The sequence below is a fragment of the Lipomyces japonicus genome, assembly GCF_038497905.1.
Source record: "Lipomyces japonicus strain CBS 7319 unplaced genomic scaffold V1514scaffold_4, whole genome shotgun sequence".
NCBI lineage: Eukaryota > Fungi > Ascomycota > Lipomycetes > Lipomycetales > Lipomycetaceae > Lipomyces > Lipomyces japonicus.
The window spans coordinates 207,768-226,214 of NW_027117816.1; the positions used below are offsets into that span (position 1 = coordinate 207,768).

General features: G+C 41.2%; 12 protein-coding genes across 12 annotated transcripts; 5 read left to right on the forward strand and 7 right to left on the reverse strand.

The window, feature by feature from the left end:
• Positions 1 to 305: 305 nt before the first annotated feature.
• On the forward strand, positions 306 to 1,536 carry V1514DRAFT_325078 (cytokine-induced anti-apoptosis inhibitor 1, Fe-S biogenesis-domain-containing protein). Its single transcript, XM_066926545.1, has one exon. The coding sequence runs from the start codon at positions 436 to 438 to the stop codon at positions 1,345 to 1,347; it is 912 nt and encodes a 303-aa protein (XP_066785548.1). The 5' UTR covers positions 306 to 435; the 3' UTR covers positions 1,348 to 1,536.
• On the reverse strand, positions 1,474 to 2,064 carry V1514DRAFT_325079 (uncharacterized protein; the record flags this gene model as incomplete). The annotated part of the gene is made up of 2 exons (XM_066926546.1): positions 1,807 to 2,064; positions 1,474 to 1,712 (listed from the first exon to the last, which is right to left on the reverse strand). Coding segments are annotated over exons 1-2 (283 nt in total), but the record flags the coding sequence as incomplete, so codon positions are not given.
• Positions 2,065 to 2,172: 108 nt separating this feature from the next.
• On the forward strand, positions 2,173 to 3,781 carry V1514DRAFT_317866 (uncharacterized protein; the record flags this gene model as incomplete). The annotated part of the gene is made up of 4 exons (XM_066925860.1): positions 2,173 to 2,404; positions 2,462 to 2,539; positions 2,595 to 3,037; positions 3,125 to 3,781. The coding sequence occupies 4 exons, from the start codon at positions 2,173 to 2,175 to the stop codon at positions 3,779 to 3,781; spliced, it is 1,410 nt and encodes a 469-aa protein (XP_066785550.1).
• Positions 3,782 to 3,818: 37 nt separating this feature from the next.
• Positions 3,819 to 4,157, forward strand: V1514DRAFT_340719 (uncharacterized protein; the record flags this gene model as incomplete). The annotated part of the gene is made up of 1 exon (XM_066929034.1): positions 3,819 to 4,157. The coding sequence occupies one exon, from the start codon at positions 3,819 to 3,821 to the stop codon at positions 4,155 to 4,157; it is 339 nt and encodes a 112-aa protein (XP_066785551.1).
• Positions 4,158 to 4,654: 497 nt separating this feature from the next.
• Positions 4,655 to 6,046, reverse strand: V1514DRAFT_275524 (kinase-like domain-containing protein; the record flags this gene model as incomplete). The annotated part of the gene is made up of 2 exons (XM_066924894.1): positions 4,655 to 5,782; positions 5,903 to 6,046. The coding sequence occupies 2 exons, from the start codon at positions 6,044 to 6,046 to the stop codon at positions 4,655 to 4,657; spliced, it is 1,272 nt and encodes a 423-aa protein (XP_066785552.1).
• A 209-nt stretch (positions 6,047 to 6,255) lies between these two features.
• On the reverse strand, positions 6,256 to 7,585 carry V1514DRAFT_325083 (uncharacterized protein). Its single transcript, XM_066926547.1, has 2 exons — positions 7,482 to 7,585; positions 6,256 to 7,432 (listed from the first exon to the last, which is right to left on the reverse strand). Exons 1-2 carry the CDS (start codon positions 7,549 to 7,551, stop codon positions 6,306 to 6,308), a joined length of 1,197 nt encoding a protein of 398 aa, XP_066785553.1. The 5' UTR covers positions 7,552 to 7,585; the 3' UTR covers positions 6,256 to 6,305.
• A 420-nt stretch (positions 7,586 to 8,005) lies between these two features.
• On the reverse strand, positions 8,006 to 10,779 carry V1514DRAFT_317870 (uncharacterized protein; the record flags this gene model as incomplete). The annotated part of the gene is made up of 4 exons (XM_066925861.1): positions 8,006 to 8,121; positions 8,174 to 10,406; positions 10,453 to 10,580; positions 10,626 to 10,779. 4 exons carry the CDS (start codon positions 10,777 to 10,779, stop codon positions 8,006 to 8,008), a joined length of 2,631 nt encoding a protein of 876 aa, XP_066785554.1.
• A 625-nt stretch (positions 10,780 to 11,404) lies between these two features.
• V1514DRAFT_325088 (uncharacterized protein) lies at positions 11,405 to 12,345 on the reverse strand. Its single transcript, XM_066926548.1, has one exon. The coding sequence runs from the start codon at positions 12,059 to 12,061 to the stop codon at positions 11,558 to 11,560; it is 504 nt and encodes a 167-aa protein (XP_066785555.1). The 5' UTR covers positions 12,062 to 12,345; the 3' UTR covers positions 11,405 to 11,557.
• Positions 12,155 to 13,267, reverse strand: V1514DRAFT_275889 (uncharacterized protein; the record flags this gene model as incomplete). Its single annotated transcript, XM_066924910.1, has 2 exons — positions 12,155 to 13,164; positions 13,222 to 13,267. 2 exons carry the CDS (start codon positions 13,265 to 13,267, stop codon positions 12,155 to 12,157), a joined length of 1,056 nt encoding a protein of 351 aa, XP_066785556.1.
• Positions 13,268 to 13,548: 281 nt separating this feature from the next.
• V1514DRAFT_325094 (DASH complex subunit Dad2-domain-containing protein) lies at positions 13,549 to 14,297 on the forward strand. The gene is made up of 3 exons (XM_066926549.1): positions 13,549 to 13,798; positions 13,849 to 13,908; positions 13,965 to 14,297. The coding sequence occupies exons 1-3, from the start codon at positions 13,573 to 13,575 to the stop codon at positions 14,105 to 14,107; spliced, it is 429 nt and encodes a 142-aa protein (XP_066785557.1). The 5' UTR covers positions 13,549 to 13,572; the 3' UTR covers positions 14,108 to 14,297.
• A 115-nt stretch (positions 14,298 to 14,412) lies between these two features.
• V1514DRAFT_325095 (Nup133 N terminal like-domain-containing protein) lies at positions 14,413 to 17,666 on the forward strand. The gene is made up of 3 exons (XM_066926550.1): positions 14,413 to 14,742; positions 14,810 to 16,053; positions 16,106 to 17,666. Exons 1-3 carry the CDS (start codon positions 14,481 to 14,483, stop codon positions 17,531 to 17,533), a joined length of 2,934 nt encoding a protein of 977 aa, XP_066785558.1. The 5' UTR covers positions 14,413 to 14,480; the 3' UTR covers positions 17,534 to 17,666.
• V1514DRAFT_325096 (Tctex-1) lies at positions 17,560 to 18,390 on the reverse strand. The gene is made up of 3 exons (XM_066926551.1): positions 18,202 to 18,390; positions 18,090 to 18,128; positions 17,560 to 18,034 (listed from the first exon to the last, which is right to left on the reverse strand). The coding sequence occupies exons 1-3, from the start codon at positions 18,247 to 18,249 to the stop codon at positions 17,735 to 17,737; spliced, it is 387 nt and encodes a 128-aa protein (XP_066785559.1). The 5' UTR covers positions 18,250 to 18,390; the 3' UTR covers positions 17,560 to 17,734.
• Between the last annotated feature and the right edge of the window lie 57 nt (positions 18,391 to 18,447).

Sequence of the window (18,447 nt, forward strand, 5' to 3'; positions counted from 1 at the left end):
GTCTGTGCATAAAAAAAATACCATTAAATTCCATGACACCAATTTTACCTCAATTACTTAATTGCTAATCTTCTACTCTTGTTTTTATACGCTCCAAACGATATGACCGTATGTATCAAGAGACTTAGATAAAGCTTGCGATAAGCCCTTGCGTACATGGCCAAAATGCAGATTGCTTAACGTGGGCAATAATCTATCGCGCACGGGTCTGGCGGGGTGACGCGACCGATCAAATCATGGCAATCAAATTTGTAATGAAATTTTTTTTTGGTTTGTAATACTTTATAACCTTTTACGTTTCATGTAATTAGTATATAGTCATCGAGAACGCATTTTCCGGTCCTTGTTCACCATCTTCTCAAACTGCAACAATCCCAAGCGCCTAGATCCGTTTTTTTATAGATACAGAATCTATTATAAATTGTACGCTCATTCATGGCCTCGTTGCTTTTGACCCATCCGTCTTTGGCTGCGGACCCTGCCAAGGTGTCTGAAATTACGGCGACCTTACCAGTGCCAGTCAAGCACCAAATGCTCGACAGGCTTGCCTCCGGTCAGGTTTCACTTGCAACCGGTGCATATTCTTTAATTAAAATTGCGCCTTCTGGAACTCGCCTGTCGACCGCGGTTGTGGCACAGTTATTTGATGCCGTCGTGCCAGGTGGCAAAGTCGTTGGTGTTACCGGGTCTCAAAACATGGACGCCATCATGACCGGGTTTCTGATTGCTGGACAGTTCGAAGCCACATGGACGAAGCCGGAACCATTGGCTCAGAAAGTTGTTTTACTTAAGCGACGATCCGGTGACCGCGAACGCGAAAGTGAGTCAAAGCCAATCGCCCTTTCAAACTCAGGCTCACCGTCTCCTGAACTTTCACCTACCTCTTCAAACTCATCTGAAACCTCGTCTGATTCGTTTTCTCTTAAGCAACCGGTCAAGGAATGGACAATCAGGTTTGATGACGACGACGATGATGATGATGATGAGGACGACTTGATTGATGAAAATGCATTACTGGACGAAGTCCCAGATACGTTCAAGATCCCAATCTCTTGTCAGCCAACTGGCAAGCGCAGAAAGAGAGCCTGCAAGGACTGCACCTGTGGCCTCAAAGAACTTGAACTTCAGGAAGAAGAAGCTCGGCTTGCCAGGCAGCAAAAGACAATTGTCACTCTGACCACTGATGACGTGACCGAAATCGATTTCACTGTTCCTGGCAAGACAGGTTCATGTGGGAATTGCTCCCTTGGTGATGCATTCCGGTGTGACGGTTGCCCATATCTTGGTCTTCCACCATTTAAGGAAGGCGAGCTTGTTTCGCTTGATGCCCTTGGGGATGATTTTTGAAGGTCCAAAAAAAAGTTGATGCGGTAGGTTTGAACCTGGTGCTTGTAAAATTTCGGGTTTGTTTGGATTATGGGTAGTTTTCGGAGTTGATTTGTTTGTTTTTTCCTTTTTTTTTTTTATTAAAACTATAGAGACATTTTTTTGTTTTACAATTGTTATAATGAAATATTGAAATTATTATACAAATCACGACCACTCGCACCACTAATGTTCCAATCTTATAATAGAGCCAACCAAAGTTATAACCGTCGAATCAATCTAATTTATGCGCCTTGACCACCGGAGGAAACACGGCTGGCCTCACGTCGAATGATTTCTCGGGCGTGATCTCAATCCTAAATGTCTTGCCGTCCTTATTCTTGCATCTTTTTGTTTGTTTTTTGAAATCAGAGTTAACACAAACCAAATTCTAACTATTTATTTATTTTTTTTTGTTTTTTTTTTTTTAATTTTACGTACGATGCAAAATATCTTTCGATTGTCACATTTTCTGGAATCTCGTCCAATGTCTTGGGGAATTCACATGCATACTGGACGAATTTTTCAACCACGCAGTTGTTCTTGAGCAGCCGTTGCCGTGCGTATACAAGATGAGCCACGTCCGGTCGTGAATATACCAAATCTGGTGGCGACATGGATTTTAGTAATTGACTAGTATTTAATGTGAACGTGGAATCGCATTGTGCCAATGTTTGCGATAATCTTAAAAGGTTTGTGTTTGCAAATTGAATCAGGGGGCGAGAGTGGGGGGCACAGCAAAGTTACGTATATATAATATATATGGATAGTACGGCCATGTTATTATACCTTCCCCAGATACGCACCATGGACGATGTATATTTCCAAAACAATGTCGAACAAGAAGAAGACTTTTATGGCGTTTTCACCGATTTATTCCCGACCGAAATGTCCAAGTCAGAACGCATATCTTTGCCAACAAGTATCGAAGAGACTATGTCGTCAACGACTGTATCTTTAGCACGGGCTTGCAAGGCATGCCGTAAACGCAAACGAAAATGTTCAAGAACTCAGCCTTGTAGTCTATGTTTAAAACTAGGTAAGGCATTTTTTTTTCAAGCTCTTTTGTTTTCGTGTGGAGCTAATTTGTCGGTAGATATATTCTGTGAATACGAGGACGATCATGAGAAATTAAATAAAGCCAAATCTTTTGAAATGCTTTCTGATCGGATAGGTATAAAGATATTACCTATATATATATTACTATGAATTCTTACGACTATTATTAGATGATCTTCAAAGAATGGTTACCGTTCAATTTTCCTTATTACACAAAATGATTGAACAAAACCGCTTCGAGATACGAGGACAAGCAGATGATCATGACGAAATGGACATGAACTTGCCAGGTTCGCATTATAAACGACAAATTGAAAACGATATTGAGCACAACGTTAAGCGCAAACGGCAGCAAGAAACTAGCAGAACCATAAGATTAAGTGACATTATAAATTTAATAGAGATTCACACCGCGTCACTGCAATTACCGCCGAATGATTTGATGCTGACACTACTTAAAACGTTCAAAAAAACATGCAATCCGTTGATACCTATTGTTCACCCTGGTATAGAGGAAGCTTTTTCTTGCAAGGTTCTTCCTTTGTCTCAAAAAGTTGTTTTACTAGCCATTACGGCTTCGTCACTCTGGTTCTGTCATGACACTCGACTGGGAGTATCGACCAAAATTAAATTGCGTCATGCGTGCCGCTAATATGTTGTTTCTGAATATGAAAAATCTTATTTGATTGAAAATTTGGAGGCATTGTCTCTGATAGCGTTCGATGCGGTTTGCTCGGGTGAAGAATCGCAAAGTTTGGTTTCGTTAATGATGAAAGGTGTTGAATCATTAAACCTTGGATTCGAGGAAGATAATCAGGAAAGCGTGAAAGAATGGACCATGAGTGAAATTTGGCGAAGAATTTTTTGGAATATTTTCTTGTTTGACAGGTTTAGCGCGGTTAGTGCGACCGAATGGACGCCTGTTCGCGCACTTTATCGGATCAAACGACGGTTACCATGTGACGGATTTTACTGGATGAACAAGGTCCCCGTGAAGACGAGATGTTTAGTTTCAAATGGATTGTTTGATTTGCATGCTGAGAACGTGGAATCTGAAGGAGAAAAGAATTACTTAGGCGGGTTTGCTTACAGGGTTGAAGCAATGGACATGTTGTCTAGCGTGATGAGGCTCGAAAATGCTGAACAAGACGTTGCTGAGCTTAAGATTGATCAACTCGATCAAACGTTGACTTATTGGAAGCAAAACCTGCCTGATCAATTCAGCTTGCGACCGAACAAGGCATCAATCATGAACCCAAACCTGACGCTTGCGCATGTGACCCATCGCACGGCCGTCATATTGTTGCACCATTTCTGTGTGGCCAGGCAAAAAAAAACCGGCCCGAATGGAATATGAATTGGCAAGTTTTGAAATAACAATTCAAGAAGTCGCCATGGCCGTGGTTTCATACCTAAGCGTGATGGACGGCGTGGTGAATTCGCAGTTTGCGTTTTGCGTGTACGTTATTGGCAGGGCATTACTATCGCATGCGTCCATTACCAAATCAGAATTGCGATCTGAGGTTGAAACCATCGTGGAATCATTAATCGAGATGTCGAAACGGTGGGTTGAAAATGATTCGCTCACGGCCAGGTTACTAAAAAGTTTGATGGCCAGACGACAAGATTTTTTGCAATCCCAACTTCAGCAACCCGTATTTTCATTTTGGGACGATCATTCGCAACCAAACCTGTCAGCCGAGTTTAATATCTGTGATTTTTTTGATTTGTGAAATAATGGTTTATATTAATATAATATATATATATATGCATATAAAGTATATAAAATAAATAGTAAATTCCGCAACGAAACATCAAAGATAAAAAAATAAATGAGGAAAATAAAAAAGAAGAATTATTGGGAGTACAGTTTATAACAATATTTCCCCCAAAATGCATGCAAAAACATTAAAAAAAATTTATAAAAAAAAGATAAAAAGAAAGAAAGACAAAAAAATTTCACAAATACAGACACAGAGACACAGAGACACAGAGACACAGAGACACAAATAGAACAACAAAAAAAAAAACTTGATTTGCTTATACTTCAACTCAAGTTACAAAAAAAAACTCCTTTGGTTTTTTATTTGTATATAATCAATCCAATTTAAAAAAAAAAAACACCATTGATTCCAACAAACAAAACATTAAAGACCCAAGAAAAAAAAAATGAAAAAAAAATGAAGAGTATTTCAAGATGGTGTCTTTCAAATAGTACATTCGCAACCTGCTAGCCACAGCAAAACACTCCAAACTTTTCCCAAAACCCCTTTTTCTCGCCCCGTTGATTGGGTTGTTGAGATTGCTGTTGAGTGGTTTGGATATTGGATTGCTGTTGCTGAATTCCGCTGGCGGTAGATTGGGGTTGGCCAGTATGGGTTCGACGACCTTTGGAACCATTGCGAACGGCCACGGGTGAAGGCGGAGGCGGCTGAGCTTGGTTCAGCCGTGCGGCAGTTAGTTGAGCCTGCGAGTGCCGTGTTGTGCTCGTCAACCTTGGGTCGTTCGAAGAATGATAGTTTGGGTTGGAATAATGCAGATGCTGAGAAGAAGAATGCTTGGAACCAACGTCCCATCCTTTGCCACCATTAAGTTTCATCCAATCGTACTCGCCATCTTCAACTTCATTCACCGATCGAAGAGCCTGAGTAAATAAATCACGCAGGTAATCATAATCTGGCGTGTCTTCGAAGCCCAAATTGCGAACGTAGGTGAGATATTTTTCAAATTGTTCGGGGAAGCCATCACAAAGGTCTTTAATTTGAGTAGTTTGCTTCTTTTCGCCAATCTTTTCGTATTTTTGCTTGTTAGTGGCCGCTTTTAAACCTTGCCAGGGCAAGCCGCCACGCAAGAAATACATGAAAACATGGCCAAGCGCTTCAAGATCGTCTCTTCGAGATTGCTCCCTGCCTAAATGAGTATTAATCGACATGTAGCGGGCCGTGCCAGACAACGATTTGCGTTCGCGGTAGGGAATATGCTGCTTTGTTTTAGGGTCACGGTATTGCTTGGCCATGCCAAAATCAATAATATAAATCAAATTTGCGTTCTTGGTGCCGGGCTTGCCAATCAAAAAATTATCGGGCTTAATGTCCCTGTAGATCAGATTCTTTTCGTGAATGGTCTGCACGCGAGTGATCATCTGCTTGGCGACCATGACTACTGTCTTTATGCTAAATCTGCGACCACACCAATCGAAAAGGTCTTCCAGTGACGGACCAAGGAGATCGATAACGAGTATGTTATGAAGCCCTTCCTGGCCAAAGTAGTATACGTTCGGAATGCCCACGCATCCAACGAGGATTTTGTAAGTTCTGTATTCATCACGAAGCTGTGGGGCATCACTTTTTCGGGGTTCCTGCGAAGACAACAGATTAGACCATTGCAAAAACAAAAACAAAAAAATACAAATAAAATAGAACCAATTTTCTGTTGGCTATCTTATTTTTTGTTTTAAATATCGGTGATGGGTTCGTACGAATTTTATGGCCACCTGTCTGTTATTGAGCAGATTTGTGCCCTCAAAGATAACGCCAAACGAACCCTCGCCAATCTTCTTGCCGACTCTGTAATGGACGCCAACCACGTTGGACGAATGAAGTTGTCCCGGCGCAGAGCTCATGGTGGGGCCTCTCTTGACTTTTGAGGGGGGGAAAGGAGTGGAACAATTATTAAAAAAAAATGCCCAAGGATCGCAAGTGCTATTGTGAGGTGGTCCAAAACGAAAGGAAGGGGCAGAATACGAGGAAAAAGAGGCAAAAAAATCAAACAATGGGGCCGTTTCGCGTCCATGCCGCGTCATCCCACACGGCAATAGGGTGACTTACGTGGCGGCTAATTATATAATATATTACTGTACATTCCTATTACTAATTTATTACCTACGCGTGCCGCCGCCACAGCTCGTCCTCGGCCGCCGCCTTCCAACCTTTACGCCGCTGCCGTTCCTCGTACAGGCCACGGTTGCTCGTGACCCGCTCCACAATGGTCTCTGTCGAGATATCTTGGTACTGGTGAGGACCAATTTCGGCGTACTTGCCTGCAGCTTTCACGCCAGCGTAGGGGTCTGCTACGCCGTGCGAGAACGACGTCGGCCCGTGGTAAACCTTGATGGTGTGCCACGGCAGCGTGTCCAGGAATGCCAGCGTAGGCACGTACGGCGCCTGCAATACAACGTGTGACACGTACCGGCATTGCAGTACGCACAGTGCACGTTCAAACAGATTCATGATTGGATAATTCAAGCCCTTGAACTCGTTCACCGTGGCGTCGCTGTGCACGCCGACCACTAAACCGACCGGTTCGCCGGCCTGCCGCGACAGTTGTTCCACCTCTGCTGACACCTGCCGCAAGAACTCGATATGGCCGGCAAAAAAAAGATCGAACCCGCCATCAACGTAGACCACTTTCCTTGTTTTTTTTACCAGCTCACTTGATGGCTGCACTATCGGCCGCAGATGCCGGTCGTCGTCGGTCCAGACGTACACTCCGTCCCACGCACTCCTGCCGTCCTCACCTGTTGCATATGTCTCAAATTTTTCCAAGCTCTCCCTAGTCAGTAACCCGTCTTTAGCCTTCCCGCTTCGCGCGTTCGCAACCGCGTCGTCTATCTCCCGGCCCTGTATCGTCCGCAAGTGGTGATTTTTCGTGCACAGAAGCATGCGCCCCACCAGGTCCGTGGTAGAAATGTTCGGCGTTCGCTTGACCACCAAAAACCGGCCTGCGTCCTTAACAACCCGATAACAGTCTTCGCCGTTAGCATCCGTAGTGATGTCATCACCGTGCACGACATAAAAGCACCCGTACTCGTCCATTACGACAGGGTCCGTCACATACGGCGCGTCTGGCACCGGCACTGATGCCCATTTGCATGCCGATACTGCCAGCACGCGCTCGGCCAGTTTCATCACCACTGGTCCTTTATTCACCAATATCTCCTCGTCTGAGTGAATTCCAACATACAACGAATCCCCAAGCTGCCTGGCTTGCAACATTGCCCCGGCATGGCCTAATAACACGTTAGTAGCCAATTCGAACCTGTTCTTTAACATGCCTACCATGATGTGCAAAATCAAAACATCCGTCCACCCAAATTCTCTTTTTATCAATTTTATTGGTCGACACCATTATTCACAATTGATAATTGAATACCTTGTTGACAATGAGAATGCAACATTAACTTATGTAAGGGCCAGCTGGATATGTCACACCTAACCCTCCAACAATCGAGCTTAAGCACATGCTTGATTACAATTATTTTATATCAATACTAGCAAAAAGATTGCTAAAATTTTTTATGTATTAGCGATCGTATGAATCCTATACGGTACGTCATTCCTTCATTCATTACAATCAAGAGATCTCGATTTACGCTTCGAAACCCGCTATTGTTAGTGACAAGGACGTATTAACTTCGAGGGAGGGAGTAGGTTGCGGTTTGACGTGGACAAAAAAAAAAAAAAAAAAAAAAAAGTGGACCAATTTTAACTTATAGCGATCCAACGGCAGCACTGGCAAATAAAAGTAAGCCAAGCATAAAAATTCGGGCCACAAATTATGCCTTAAATTAAAAAAAAAATTACTACTGGCCCGGGTGTGACGATGGCTGAACTTGGATTTGGTGCGGTACACCAGGCGGAAGACCCGATACTGGAATCGATCCCGGTGGAATTGGTCCTCTCAACACCACATTAGGCGCTACTACATTCATTAGCAAAGTAGTTATAAAAAAAATTGCATGCTCACTTACCTTGATGTTGTCCATAAAAACCACCATTAAACCCGGCTTGTGACCCATTCTGCACAATCATTGTCGCCTGATTTGTATTCCTTCCGGGAGACCCATACCCTTGCTGTGGTGCAACAGCTTGCGGAGGTATTCCATATTGATTTCCAAATGGTGGTAATGGCGGTGGTTGCATGAACACTTGCCCTGCCTGTATAAACTGTGGCTGCACGCCTGGACGCACCGCATATTGTTGATATGGTGACGCCCCAGGAGGGTAAGGCTGAGGATAAATTCCATTTGGAGAAAATGTAGGAATGGCAGAGCCAATATTTGGTGAAACAACCGGTGGTGAAGGAGTCACCAAATGATTGCCATCAAAATGCTGACCAGTCGCGCCCTGAAATTGAGGTACGGGATGTGATGGCGATGGAGACTGAATTGGGATGCTCCCACTTCGAGGAGAAAATGGAAGCGGGATCTGTGATTGTGGGGGAGAAATGCCATTGATTCGGTAATAAGCAGCTTGAACTGGCGCAACAAAACTATCCTTATATGATGCATTATCATCCTCATACTGCCAAACTGGAAAAGACGCGAATGCACGTGGAATTGAAAACGGAGTCGCGTCAGTATGTTCCGCTTTGGCTCGTTTAAATGGATTAAACGAATCGCGGACTGAAGCCCGGTTCTTTGCATACTCATGGTTCGGTCCATAAAATGAAGCAGACGGACTAGTAGCCCGAGAAACAATTCTAGCTGGCTGACTAACAGGTACTGCGTGTTGTGTTGTTGGAGTACCGGATCGAGAACCGGTAACGATTGCTGTGCGAGTGGCAGGAGTGAAAGCAGCAGCCATAGGATTAGGTTTGAACTCTCGAGCATTAACATTCAGTCTTTGTTGATCAGGCTCGGTAGATAGTTTTGGTCGCGCTAGAGGGGTGGGCGGTGATACTGCTTGGTTATCATTAGAAACCTTTAACGCAGAAGACAGGGCTGAAGCCAAATCTGCGGCTTCGGTTCTCAACGGCTTAGCTTTTGCATATTGAGGTGAAACACTACCGTTTCTGCTATTCTTAGCAGCCATGGCTACGCTCGTGAGCGGAGTCTTTGCGCCAGCAGTTTTTGCATCTAATGCTGTCTTGTGCTTGATTTCCTCTTGCTTAATCCTATCCTTGGCAAGAATCGGTACCAAATCCTCTGGCACGGGAGTATTAAGTTTAAACGATTGCGAAAACGCCATTAAATCATGAAGCCTTCCATCCTTAGCCCGTTTCATTGCCCTTTGTTTAACTGCAAGCCTCTCCTTCTCGCCTGACACAAATTCCTTGAATGTTCCCAACATTTGTCTGTTAATATTTGCATCTTCAGCAAGCCCGGCGTTTGGTGACAATTTTTCCTCTTTTTCAACTGGCAATGTCTCGACTGACGATTCATTTCCAGTCTGTTCAAAATAAGATTCAGCTTGAGTACCAGAAGCAGTTGTCGTTGAGATCTTGCTTGACAAAATTGCAGAATCAACCTTGGAGGCAGGTGTTTGCTCAACATTCTGTCGCTGCTGTTGCGGAATTTGCCCTTTTGGTGCTGCTGCCTGCTGACCACCTAGAACTAGATTCTTTAAAGGCTGACTAGATTTACTGTTGCGCGCGACTCCAGAATACTTATCTTCCTCATTTACCCCACTATCATCAATCACTATGCCACGTTCCTCAGCCAAATGAAAGTTTCCGCCATGAGACGACTGTTCAATTTCTTTTGCAATTTTTTCCGCCTCAGCCACTCGTTGCTCATACTCTGGATGTGATTTATCAAGCTTGGTTGTGTAAAGATTTTCGTCAAATGATGATTGAACACCAAATAACTTTTCATTCACTGCAAACTGATCCCAGTGTTTTCCAGAGCTTGATTCTAACTCATCCAAAGATACATTTAGAGAAACAGACTCGTCTGGCTGCCAACGTTGAAGCTCACGCTCTTTATGTTCAAAATTTTTTGAAATGTCTGTATCGGTTTTGAACCCATTTTGCTCTGGAATCATATTCACCTCTAATATTTTTACATCAAATAGATCCTTTGGATGAATTACCAAAGTTGAAAAGACGTTTTTTGTGGCCTCATCGTCAAGGTCTTCTCCAGGGGGAGCAGCAATCAGTTTTGCAAACCTAAGTGAAACACCAAGATCGCCTTGAGTGTTTGCAGCTGACAATATCCCTGAATATTGTGCACCTGATCGAACAGTTGCCACAACACTGCTTCCCTATAAACATATTAGATAAGTCACTACAATTTACTGTTAAACTTACAATTGATTTTACTAAAAGATATAGTAGCCGATCATACATGTGCTTGTCCGAAGATTCAAATTCACCAGTCAATGACTGTCTAGGTGGTGTACTCGTATTTGTATATCCTCCTCTTGAACCATATCCGCCTAGCAGAATTAGCACTTGATTGAACACGGGTCCATGATACTCACCATTTCCATTGTTCCAAGGCCTGCTATTTGATCTGCGGGATTGTTGATCATGCGATGCGTAATCAAAATTTTTTCTGGTAGATCCTCCACGAAATTGCTGGCCAGAATTAGCACTGCGTCCCTGAGCAGCAGGGGTGTTTACAGCCGCCGACATTTATTACACCCGTTTTGTTGAAATTGTATGATTGGCAACAAAATTGATGGTAATACAAAAGATAAAGGCCGTAACAGACAAATAAATAAATCAAAAGTTTTGACTGTCAAACTGATGAAGATGGCGTGATAGAAGGCTAGCAGCGTCGTTCCTGTAACTTGATATTAAAACAATTCTGAAAATCATTTTGCAAGTTCACACTTACCACTATCAATTAAAACAAAACAAAATAAAAAGCAAGATATACCTCGCTTTATTAAAATAATACGGATCCTGAATTGAATAAATTGCAGGGTGCTATAGCCGGAAAAAAAAACGGGCAAAATTGCACAGATGTGGAGCAAGACAATGTACCACTTCCCGCAAACTAATATATATTCATAAACACAGTCATAATTAATAAAATAAATGATTTACCACAAATCAAAACACTTACATTTTTTGAGGAGAAATAGAATGCAACGCGATACGTCCTGTTGAGCTACTCAAATATCGCATCATTTAAACGGAGCACAAATATCAACGCGCAAGTATAAATACGCAACGTTTTCTTATTTACGTATCATTACGGAAATATATATATTTACCTTGAAATTCTTCCAACTAGGGCAATTTTACGTTATATTGATGTCCTGTTGTCATGAATAGATTGATTAGCAATGCAAAGATATATTAATTTGCTACAAACGCCATGTAAAAGATAAAAACACACCCTAGCAGACAACAAAAATTTTTTAAAATAAACATTTCAAGTTATATATAAATCACGTCCTAGTAGCTATGAAATCATACTTCGTCGCCTCTTTATAGCTGTTGAACTTGATGCCGACACTAGTTCAATTCTACCTCCTGTTTTTTTATTATTAATTTCTGATTTGCGACGTGATGGTTTCTCGGATAGGTTGTTGGACCCAGACTCGTGAATTTCATTCGAGCTCGCTGTAAGCGTTCGATTAATAGCATTTCCTGCTTTCGTCATCTTAGGCGACTCGCCCACTGTATCAAAGTTCACAGCCGCCTCACTATCCTCTTGTTTTATTTTCACCTCAGCAAGATATTTCTGCTCAATATCGCTCGAGTCTTTCTCGGTCATATCCGGCAAAATAATCACTGCATTTACTAGCTGATCTGTCTGCCGTCTCATTTTTGCTCGAAGAGACGGCAATGCATAGTTCACGCTTTTTCTTGCACGGCTCTGTCGCCTATTACCTTCTGAAGAATCATGCGGTTCGTTGTCTGCTGGTTCAATTTTTTGAATTAGAGATTTCTCTGTTGGTTTCATTGGTCGTACATGCTCTCCTGAATGTTTGCCTGATTTAATTGGTGACAATTCGACGTTTGCATTTTCTATATGGTTAATTAATACTCAATGTTACTATTTTCTAAACTTACTATTTTGCAAAGCCTTTCTTGCAGGCATATCTGTCTTTGCTGATTTATCGTTTAATGGCTCAGATTCAATATGTGCTGCCATTAATGAGCTCTTTCTAGTCGTCATCTTTGGTCTTATCTCCACATCTTTTTTTATATCTTCTACTGTTTTTTCAAATGCCATAGAACTCTGTCTTCGTGTTTTTTTGGCTGGAATTTCTGGCATGGTCTCGGGACTTTCAATATCCATCAATAATGATCCTTCATTTTCTATTAAAGCGATCTGTGGCGAACATGCTTGCATCTGTGCTAAGGACTGTTTTAATTCTAGTAGTGGAGTAATCGCATTTGGTTTTTGCTTTGCTTTGTAATTTGAATTCTGAGATTTGATTATCGAAATAATGTCCATATCTTGTAGACTGTCACGCCGTCTTCGTTGAGATTTTACTGTCTTCATACTGGATGCGATTTCAGAGCCCAATGACTCTCCGTTGTGCGTGGGTGGTGATTCTGGAATACCATTCGCTAATAAGCCGACGGTCTGTGTGAATCTAGTGTGTTCTTTTCGAGGCGAATAACTAGATATCATGGATTCCTGTTCAGAATGTTTGATATCTTCAGAAAATTCAACAGGATCTTCAATATCTTCTTCATCTGTAAAAACTTTTGGCGATGACTTCTTCCTAGTAGAGACGTGAAACATATCTGGAAAATCGAAATTGCCAGCACTCGACCTCCTCCGCTCATCATGAGTAGTTTTTACAGCCGAGTTCTCAAAATAATCAATTGTTTGCTCAAACTCCTTAAATTTTAAATGCAGCTGCTCCTTCATGTCTCTGCATATTTTTGAAATCCATGGTGCACGTGAGTGTTCTAGTGCAATTACTTGTTGTCGCAGTTCAAGGTTCTCCGCGAGCAAACTTGTGATCTTCGCTTCCAGGTTGCCGATTCTTGCTGAATGACTGGAATTGACTTTGGCTAATTCCCTGTTTTGTCGCATAAACCTCCTTTTGACTATGTAAAATTCATTAGCAAAAAAAAATCATTTTACTTGATGCTTGGTGCTCATACCTGAATCAACAGTTTCGGCCGGGACTTGCTCAGCAAGCCTTGCCATATTTTTTAAAAGTAATAACTTCGATCCCTTGCAAAATTTTGCATGAAATCAAGAATATTTGTCGTAGAAAAGAAATGATCTGTGTTTCATAAAATCCGTCAATAAATTTATATACGATCGCTACACAAAAATCCATTTGTTTACACTTTTTTGCGTTTTGGGTTACTCCAACAACAATGCCAATTGTTTAGATGCTTATGCAATATATATGTCGCCGTGTGAAATATATGCCATGGTTTATAAATTCAAGACGCGTTCAAACGGTGCATGTCATTCGACCATCTATTTCAATATTTATAGGCAAAATGTCATACGGACCACGGAGAACTACATTTGTTCCCACGTCGTCTACTGCAGCCTCAATATCAGCTACGGGCGCACAACACAACAACTCAGTCCTTGCGACGCGCATTGCGGAGAAGCGACAAGAACTTGAGAGTTTAACTCAGTTACGAGATTTGAGCGCAAATTTTGCTGGACAAATGGAACAACTACAAGATCGGCTTTCAAACTTAGTAGACGGTACTGAAGGTTGGTTTCTTGTTATTGGTGGATTTTTCGAGTTACTAAATTGGTCATAGCCGTGGCATTGGTTGTGAGCAACTGGGATAGCGTATTGCGTGCAATTGCCTTGGCAGCAGGTATGATTTAATTTACTTTTCTAACTTATAAAGAGGATGTGCTAAATGCATTTTAGATTATTTTTCAAATCCTGACGAAAAATCAACCGGCGATGTCGAATCGAACGATAAAGAGAGTTTGAACAAATCGCAACTCCCAGAAACATTAGTCAGAATTAAAACTTTCAGTGATGAAGAATCTGTCAATCAAGAATCTTGATTTTTAATCTGATGTATTGTTTTATTAGTATATGTTTAGTTATTGGGTTTATAAGGATTGTATAATAAGAACTTATGGTCGGCGCATTGTTTTAAAGATTTACTATATTTTCACAATTTTTTTTTTTTTGATTTCTTTTAATTGACTGAGAGCATTCAATAAATTATATAAACATTCTCGTACTGAAAAACTTATATAATTACAAGACAAAATTGTAACTGCTTACGGATTTGTATTTTATTCCGTTAAAAAATTATCTATAAAGCGATCCGCCGCACGATTTAATCGCCATTATACCCACCAAATAAATAACTGATTGCAAACTGAAATAAAATATACATCAATATAATCTGTATTGTTGCAAATCTGCACGATGCAATCAACACAGATGGCACAAAGGAGGTCATCACGAATACAGGCACGTCGTAATAGACAAGTCTCGGGTTTGCTGAGATCAGCAGAATCGGACAACGCACATACACATCACGAGCATGGACTCAGTCTCTATCAACCACAAGAAAAGCAACAGTTTGGACAACAAAGACCAAAAGACAGCGCAGTTGTGTATACTAAAAATGAGAAATATTGTGTTTCAAGGCTACCTGCTTTGCCCAATATTTTGAAATTGAAAGATGGTGAGATCTATTTTTTTTTTTTTTTTTTTTTAAATTGCTGTCACAACATTATCTAATTTTCTTTTAGATCTCTCTTTCAGTGGGGGCATCGATTCTTCCACAGATGCTGCATTGTTGCTTACTTCTACATTTGCTTACGTGTGGAGATACACGTCTCCAGATCATCTGCCGGCTACAATCTCTTTTCCCATTAATAACCCTTCGGATGTTTTGCCATTAGGCGCTCTTGTCTCTCCATCAGCTGGAAGTACTGAGCCGGGATTGGTCCTTGTGCACCCTCTAACGGGCAAAGTTTTATACTACGAAGCTGTCGGTGGAGCAATTGCTGAAGGCTTATTGCACCGCAAGAAAGGCGTCGAGTCCATAATTGGATTATATCAAGGGGAAATATTAGAGCATATACAAAACATTGAACCTGTTGGTATCATTGTTGCCACAAGCTCTGGTCGATTTGTTCTTATTTCATTACATGACGCAGCTGGAAGACCTGGAATTTCATGTACTGTGATGCGAGGATCTGGGTCTGGGTTGTGGAGCAACCTAAAGGGAGTTTTAAATTTAGGCAGCACCAGAAGAGATGTAACTGCTATTAAGCCTGGAAAGCTACTCGGTCGTGGTGAAAGAATGGTCATTACGATTAACGTGCGAGGAGCAGTAACGACGTGGCAATGCTCTAGAAGCGGAAATTATAGTCTTCTGTTTGAGATGGATTTGCGACCTCAGTTAATCCAATCTATTATTGAAGTTTATCCACAATCAGAAAAAACGTTTACGGTCCATGACATTGAAATGTTACCTGGAGATGATAAGTCTGGTTTAATTTTATCGTCGTTTATATACGATGAAAACGGAAAAAATGATCAAATATATTACGTGCTTTTCACTGTATATTTAGATCAAGAAGATTTCCGCATAATATCGACTCACAGAATTACTTGCTACTCCGTAAAATCCACTCGAACGCCAAAGCTTCTTCTTCCTCAACCTGGCAATACATCGTTTATTGTCCTCTCTAATGCTGTGATTATGGTTGATACTCTATTCCAACGGTCCACAATTTCCAATTTTAAATGGGAAGATGTTGTCGAATTTCGTTCGGAAATTGACATATTTACCACTGGTTATGAAGATCTTGTGACACAAAATCAACAAGTTACACGACACTCAGGGATAATACTATTAACCAGGGGTGCTGGAGTAATTAGAGTTGAACGTCTTGAAGATGAAAATGAGGGTGCTGCTGTTACTTCCAATACGGAAGTCATAAAAAGTAAACTCAGGCAAGCTGTATACTTTGGCAACATTGAAGAGGTAAGAACAAATCAAGTACGTGGGTTTTTTTTGTGGTTTCTAATGAATCTAGACACCGTTGAGTTTTGAAGCGTCAGGAGAGGTTGGATACAATGTGGACCATATTGAGACAGCCATCGATGAAGTCAGTGATGAAATAATTATTGGGAAATCAGAATACTATAAATACATTGAAGATGTGTCAGAGAACTTGAACGTCCGGTGTCAAGCACTTAGTCGTTTATTAGAACATCTCAGTCCTATATTTTCTTCATTATCGGTAAAATCTCGATTGAACACTATGTGGAAATTGGAAAAATGTGAAGCTGCGCAGAAGATTTATGGTTTATACGCCACCTCGCAGATTGACAGTCATATTCTTTCTAGCGCTATTTCAGATTTTGAAGAGAAGCAATCAATTGAACAATGGTTTAGTTCTGAAGTTGTACGAATTGGAGAACTCGCTATTGCAATTGGAAATAAAAGTCTTTTGGCAGCACGCAAGGCATCTAATAACAAGAGTCTTATGATTAGACACGTTAAGGAGGCCAATATTACATTATTGACCTTACTGGCTCGGTCGGCTTACTTTATTAGATCTCATTTTATGAAGGAAGTGTTCAAACTTGCTGATTCTGCATCAAGTTTAAATGCTGTGCCGTGGACTTCGTCTTGGGAAATTCTTACAACATTGGGGAAACTGTACGACATTACCAAAGCAATCTGTGGCGAGCTTTGGGAGAGAACAGGAAAGTCTGATGATAATAGTGAAGCAGAGTATAGCGAAATGGTAAGTCAGCTTGTTCTTCTCGCTGAATGTCTTTGTCGTGCATACGTGGAGCGAATAGAATACTGCTCGATCGACGAACGTCTTCATGAACAAAGGGAGAAGTTGAAAGCCATGTACAATGAACAGCGAGCATCATGGATTAAGCCTCTTCTCAAATTTGGCCATTCTGAAAAAGCATTCCAACTTGCTGAACATTATAACGATTTTCGATCATTGGCTGAAATGTGCAGGGAAGAGAAAGTTCGACTTGAGGGATTGAATCAAGCTGATTCTGAAATTGAAGCTGCTCAGGAATCATTAGCTAGCCGAATTAAAAGTTATTTTGATTCGCATGGTTATGAATTTGCGGCAGTGCTTTATCAATACTACATAGATGCTGGCCTTGTCAGTTTGTTGTTTATCGAGTTCCCTTCTTACAACCAGCATCTTGAAAAGTTTTTTAGTTCAGGAAAGTATGACAGGGTCGCATGGATTCATGATATTCAGGTCAATGATTTCGCGAGTGCTGGTAAAAAGCTTGAGCGGGTTGTTGACGAATTGGATGATTCGTTGTCAAACAAGAGATTGCAACTTTCGATTGCGAAGTTATGTCTAATATCAGCCAAGAATACAGGCGGTTCAACCGATAAAGATATCGAAAATGTTAACGATCGATTGATTGAAATTGAGGATGCGGAAATTGCGGAGCAAGAGCAGCATATGCAAGAATAGCATATACGTTTTCGTTATAGATGTATATTAGAATATATTGAACTAAAGGTACTAAAAAGGCTCAGCAGCTATATGATACAGCATATTATTTAAATGCAAGCAGGCTGTTGTATGTATGCACCGATAAATGCAGAATAAAAATATGATAGCTTATGTCCATGATCATATTGCACGCAACATGAAACTTAATAATCAACCGATCTAATCTTTCCCGATCCAAGCTAGACTAATAACAACGTTGACACCACCTTCTTTATCTCCTCCACTCCAACTAAAATTCCACAAGCCATCAGTTTTATTGTTCCAGAACGCGCCCGATGTCGTGTGAATACTGCTGCTGCTGGAGTAATCCTGCCGTATTAACGTGGCGTAGACAATAAATTTATGTTTCGGGGACAATGCCGTGACAGCATTTAATATGCCATGAACAATTTTCTCATTCCATGATGATGTCTTTGACGCATCGTACACTGTATCTGGAGGTAATGTGTCCGCGCATATCTTCAAATTCAGAGAGTTAATTATGCAATCAAACGGGTACAGTTGTTACACATACGTTCGTACAAGTCTCAGTTAACGTCTCCAAAGGAATTTTCTATCAACAAAAGCGTAAGTAAAACGCCACAACGCATAATAATTCCCAAAGTTATCAGTCTTTAAAAACATACGGACGACGACGACAGAGTTGTAGAATTAGGGACCTTCAAAACAGTCATATTTCAAAGACAGTACTGCGGTCAAAAGTCACTAACACTCTTTAACAAAATACCCTAAATCTTCACTATTACTGCTTTCCAATTCCGCTCAGGTCTGGCCGACGAAATCATTGTTCACGCACGATCATGCAATCCGCTTGTTGCCGGGGCAAAGTAACTGCCGCAATCATAATAGTTTCAGGGTAACCAAGCTGCGGT

Coding starts and splice junctions, on each gene's coding strand:
- V1514DRAFT_325078 (XM_066926545.1), top strand. CDS start 436: ATGGCCTCGTTGCTTTTGACCCATCCGTCTTTGGCTGCGGACCCTGCC.
- V1514DRAFT_325083 (XM_066926547.1), bottom strand. CDS start 7,551: ATGGTGTCGACCAATAAAATTGATAAAAAGAGAATTTGGGTGGACGGA. Junction 7,433..7,481: donor TTTTGATTTTGCACATCATG/GTAGGCATGTTA, acceptor ACGTGTTATTAG/GCCATGCCGGGGCAATGTTG.
- V1514DRAFT_325088 (XM_066926548.1), bottom strand. CDS start 12,061: ATGAAACCAACAGAGAAATCTCTAATTCAAAAAATTGAACCAGCAGAC.
- V1514DRAFT_325094 (XM_066926549.1), top strand. CDS start 13,573: ATGTCATACGGACCACGGAGAACTACATTTGTTCCCACGTCGTCTACT. Junction 13,799..13,848: donor CTTAGTAGACGGTACTGAAG/GTTGGTTTCTTG, acceptor AATTGGTCATAG/CCGTGGCATTGGTTGTGAGC. Junction 13,909..13,964: donor TGCAATTGCCTTGGCAGCAG/GTATGATTTAAT, acceptor AATGCATTTTAG/ATTATTTTTCAAATCCTGAC.
- V1514DRAFT_325095 (XM_066926550.1), top strand. CDS start 14,481: ATGCAATCAACACAGATGGCACAAAGGAGGTCATCACGAATACAGGCA. Junction 14,743..14,809: donor TATTTTGAAATTGAAAGATG/GTGAGATCTATT, acceptor ATTTTCTTTTAG/ATCTCTCTTTCAGTGGGGGC. Junction 16,054..16,105: donor ACTTTGGCAACATTGAAGAG/GTAAGAACAAAT, acceptor TAATGAATCTAG/ACACCGTTGAGTTTTGAAGC.
- V1514DRAFT_325096 (XM_066926551.1), bottom strand. CDS start 18,249: ATGACTGTTTTGAAGGTCCCTAATTCTACAACTCTGTCGTCGTCGTCC. Junction 18,129..18,201: donor CAACTCTGTCGTCGTCGTCC/GTATGTTTTTAA, acceptor TTTTGTTGATAG/AAAATTCCTTTGGAGACGTT. Junction 18,035..18,089: donor TAACTGAGACTTGTACGAAC/GTATGTGTAACA, acceptor CTGAATTTGAAG/ATATGCGCGGACACATTACC.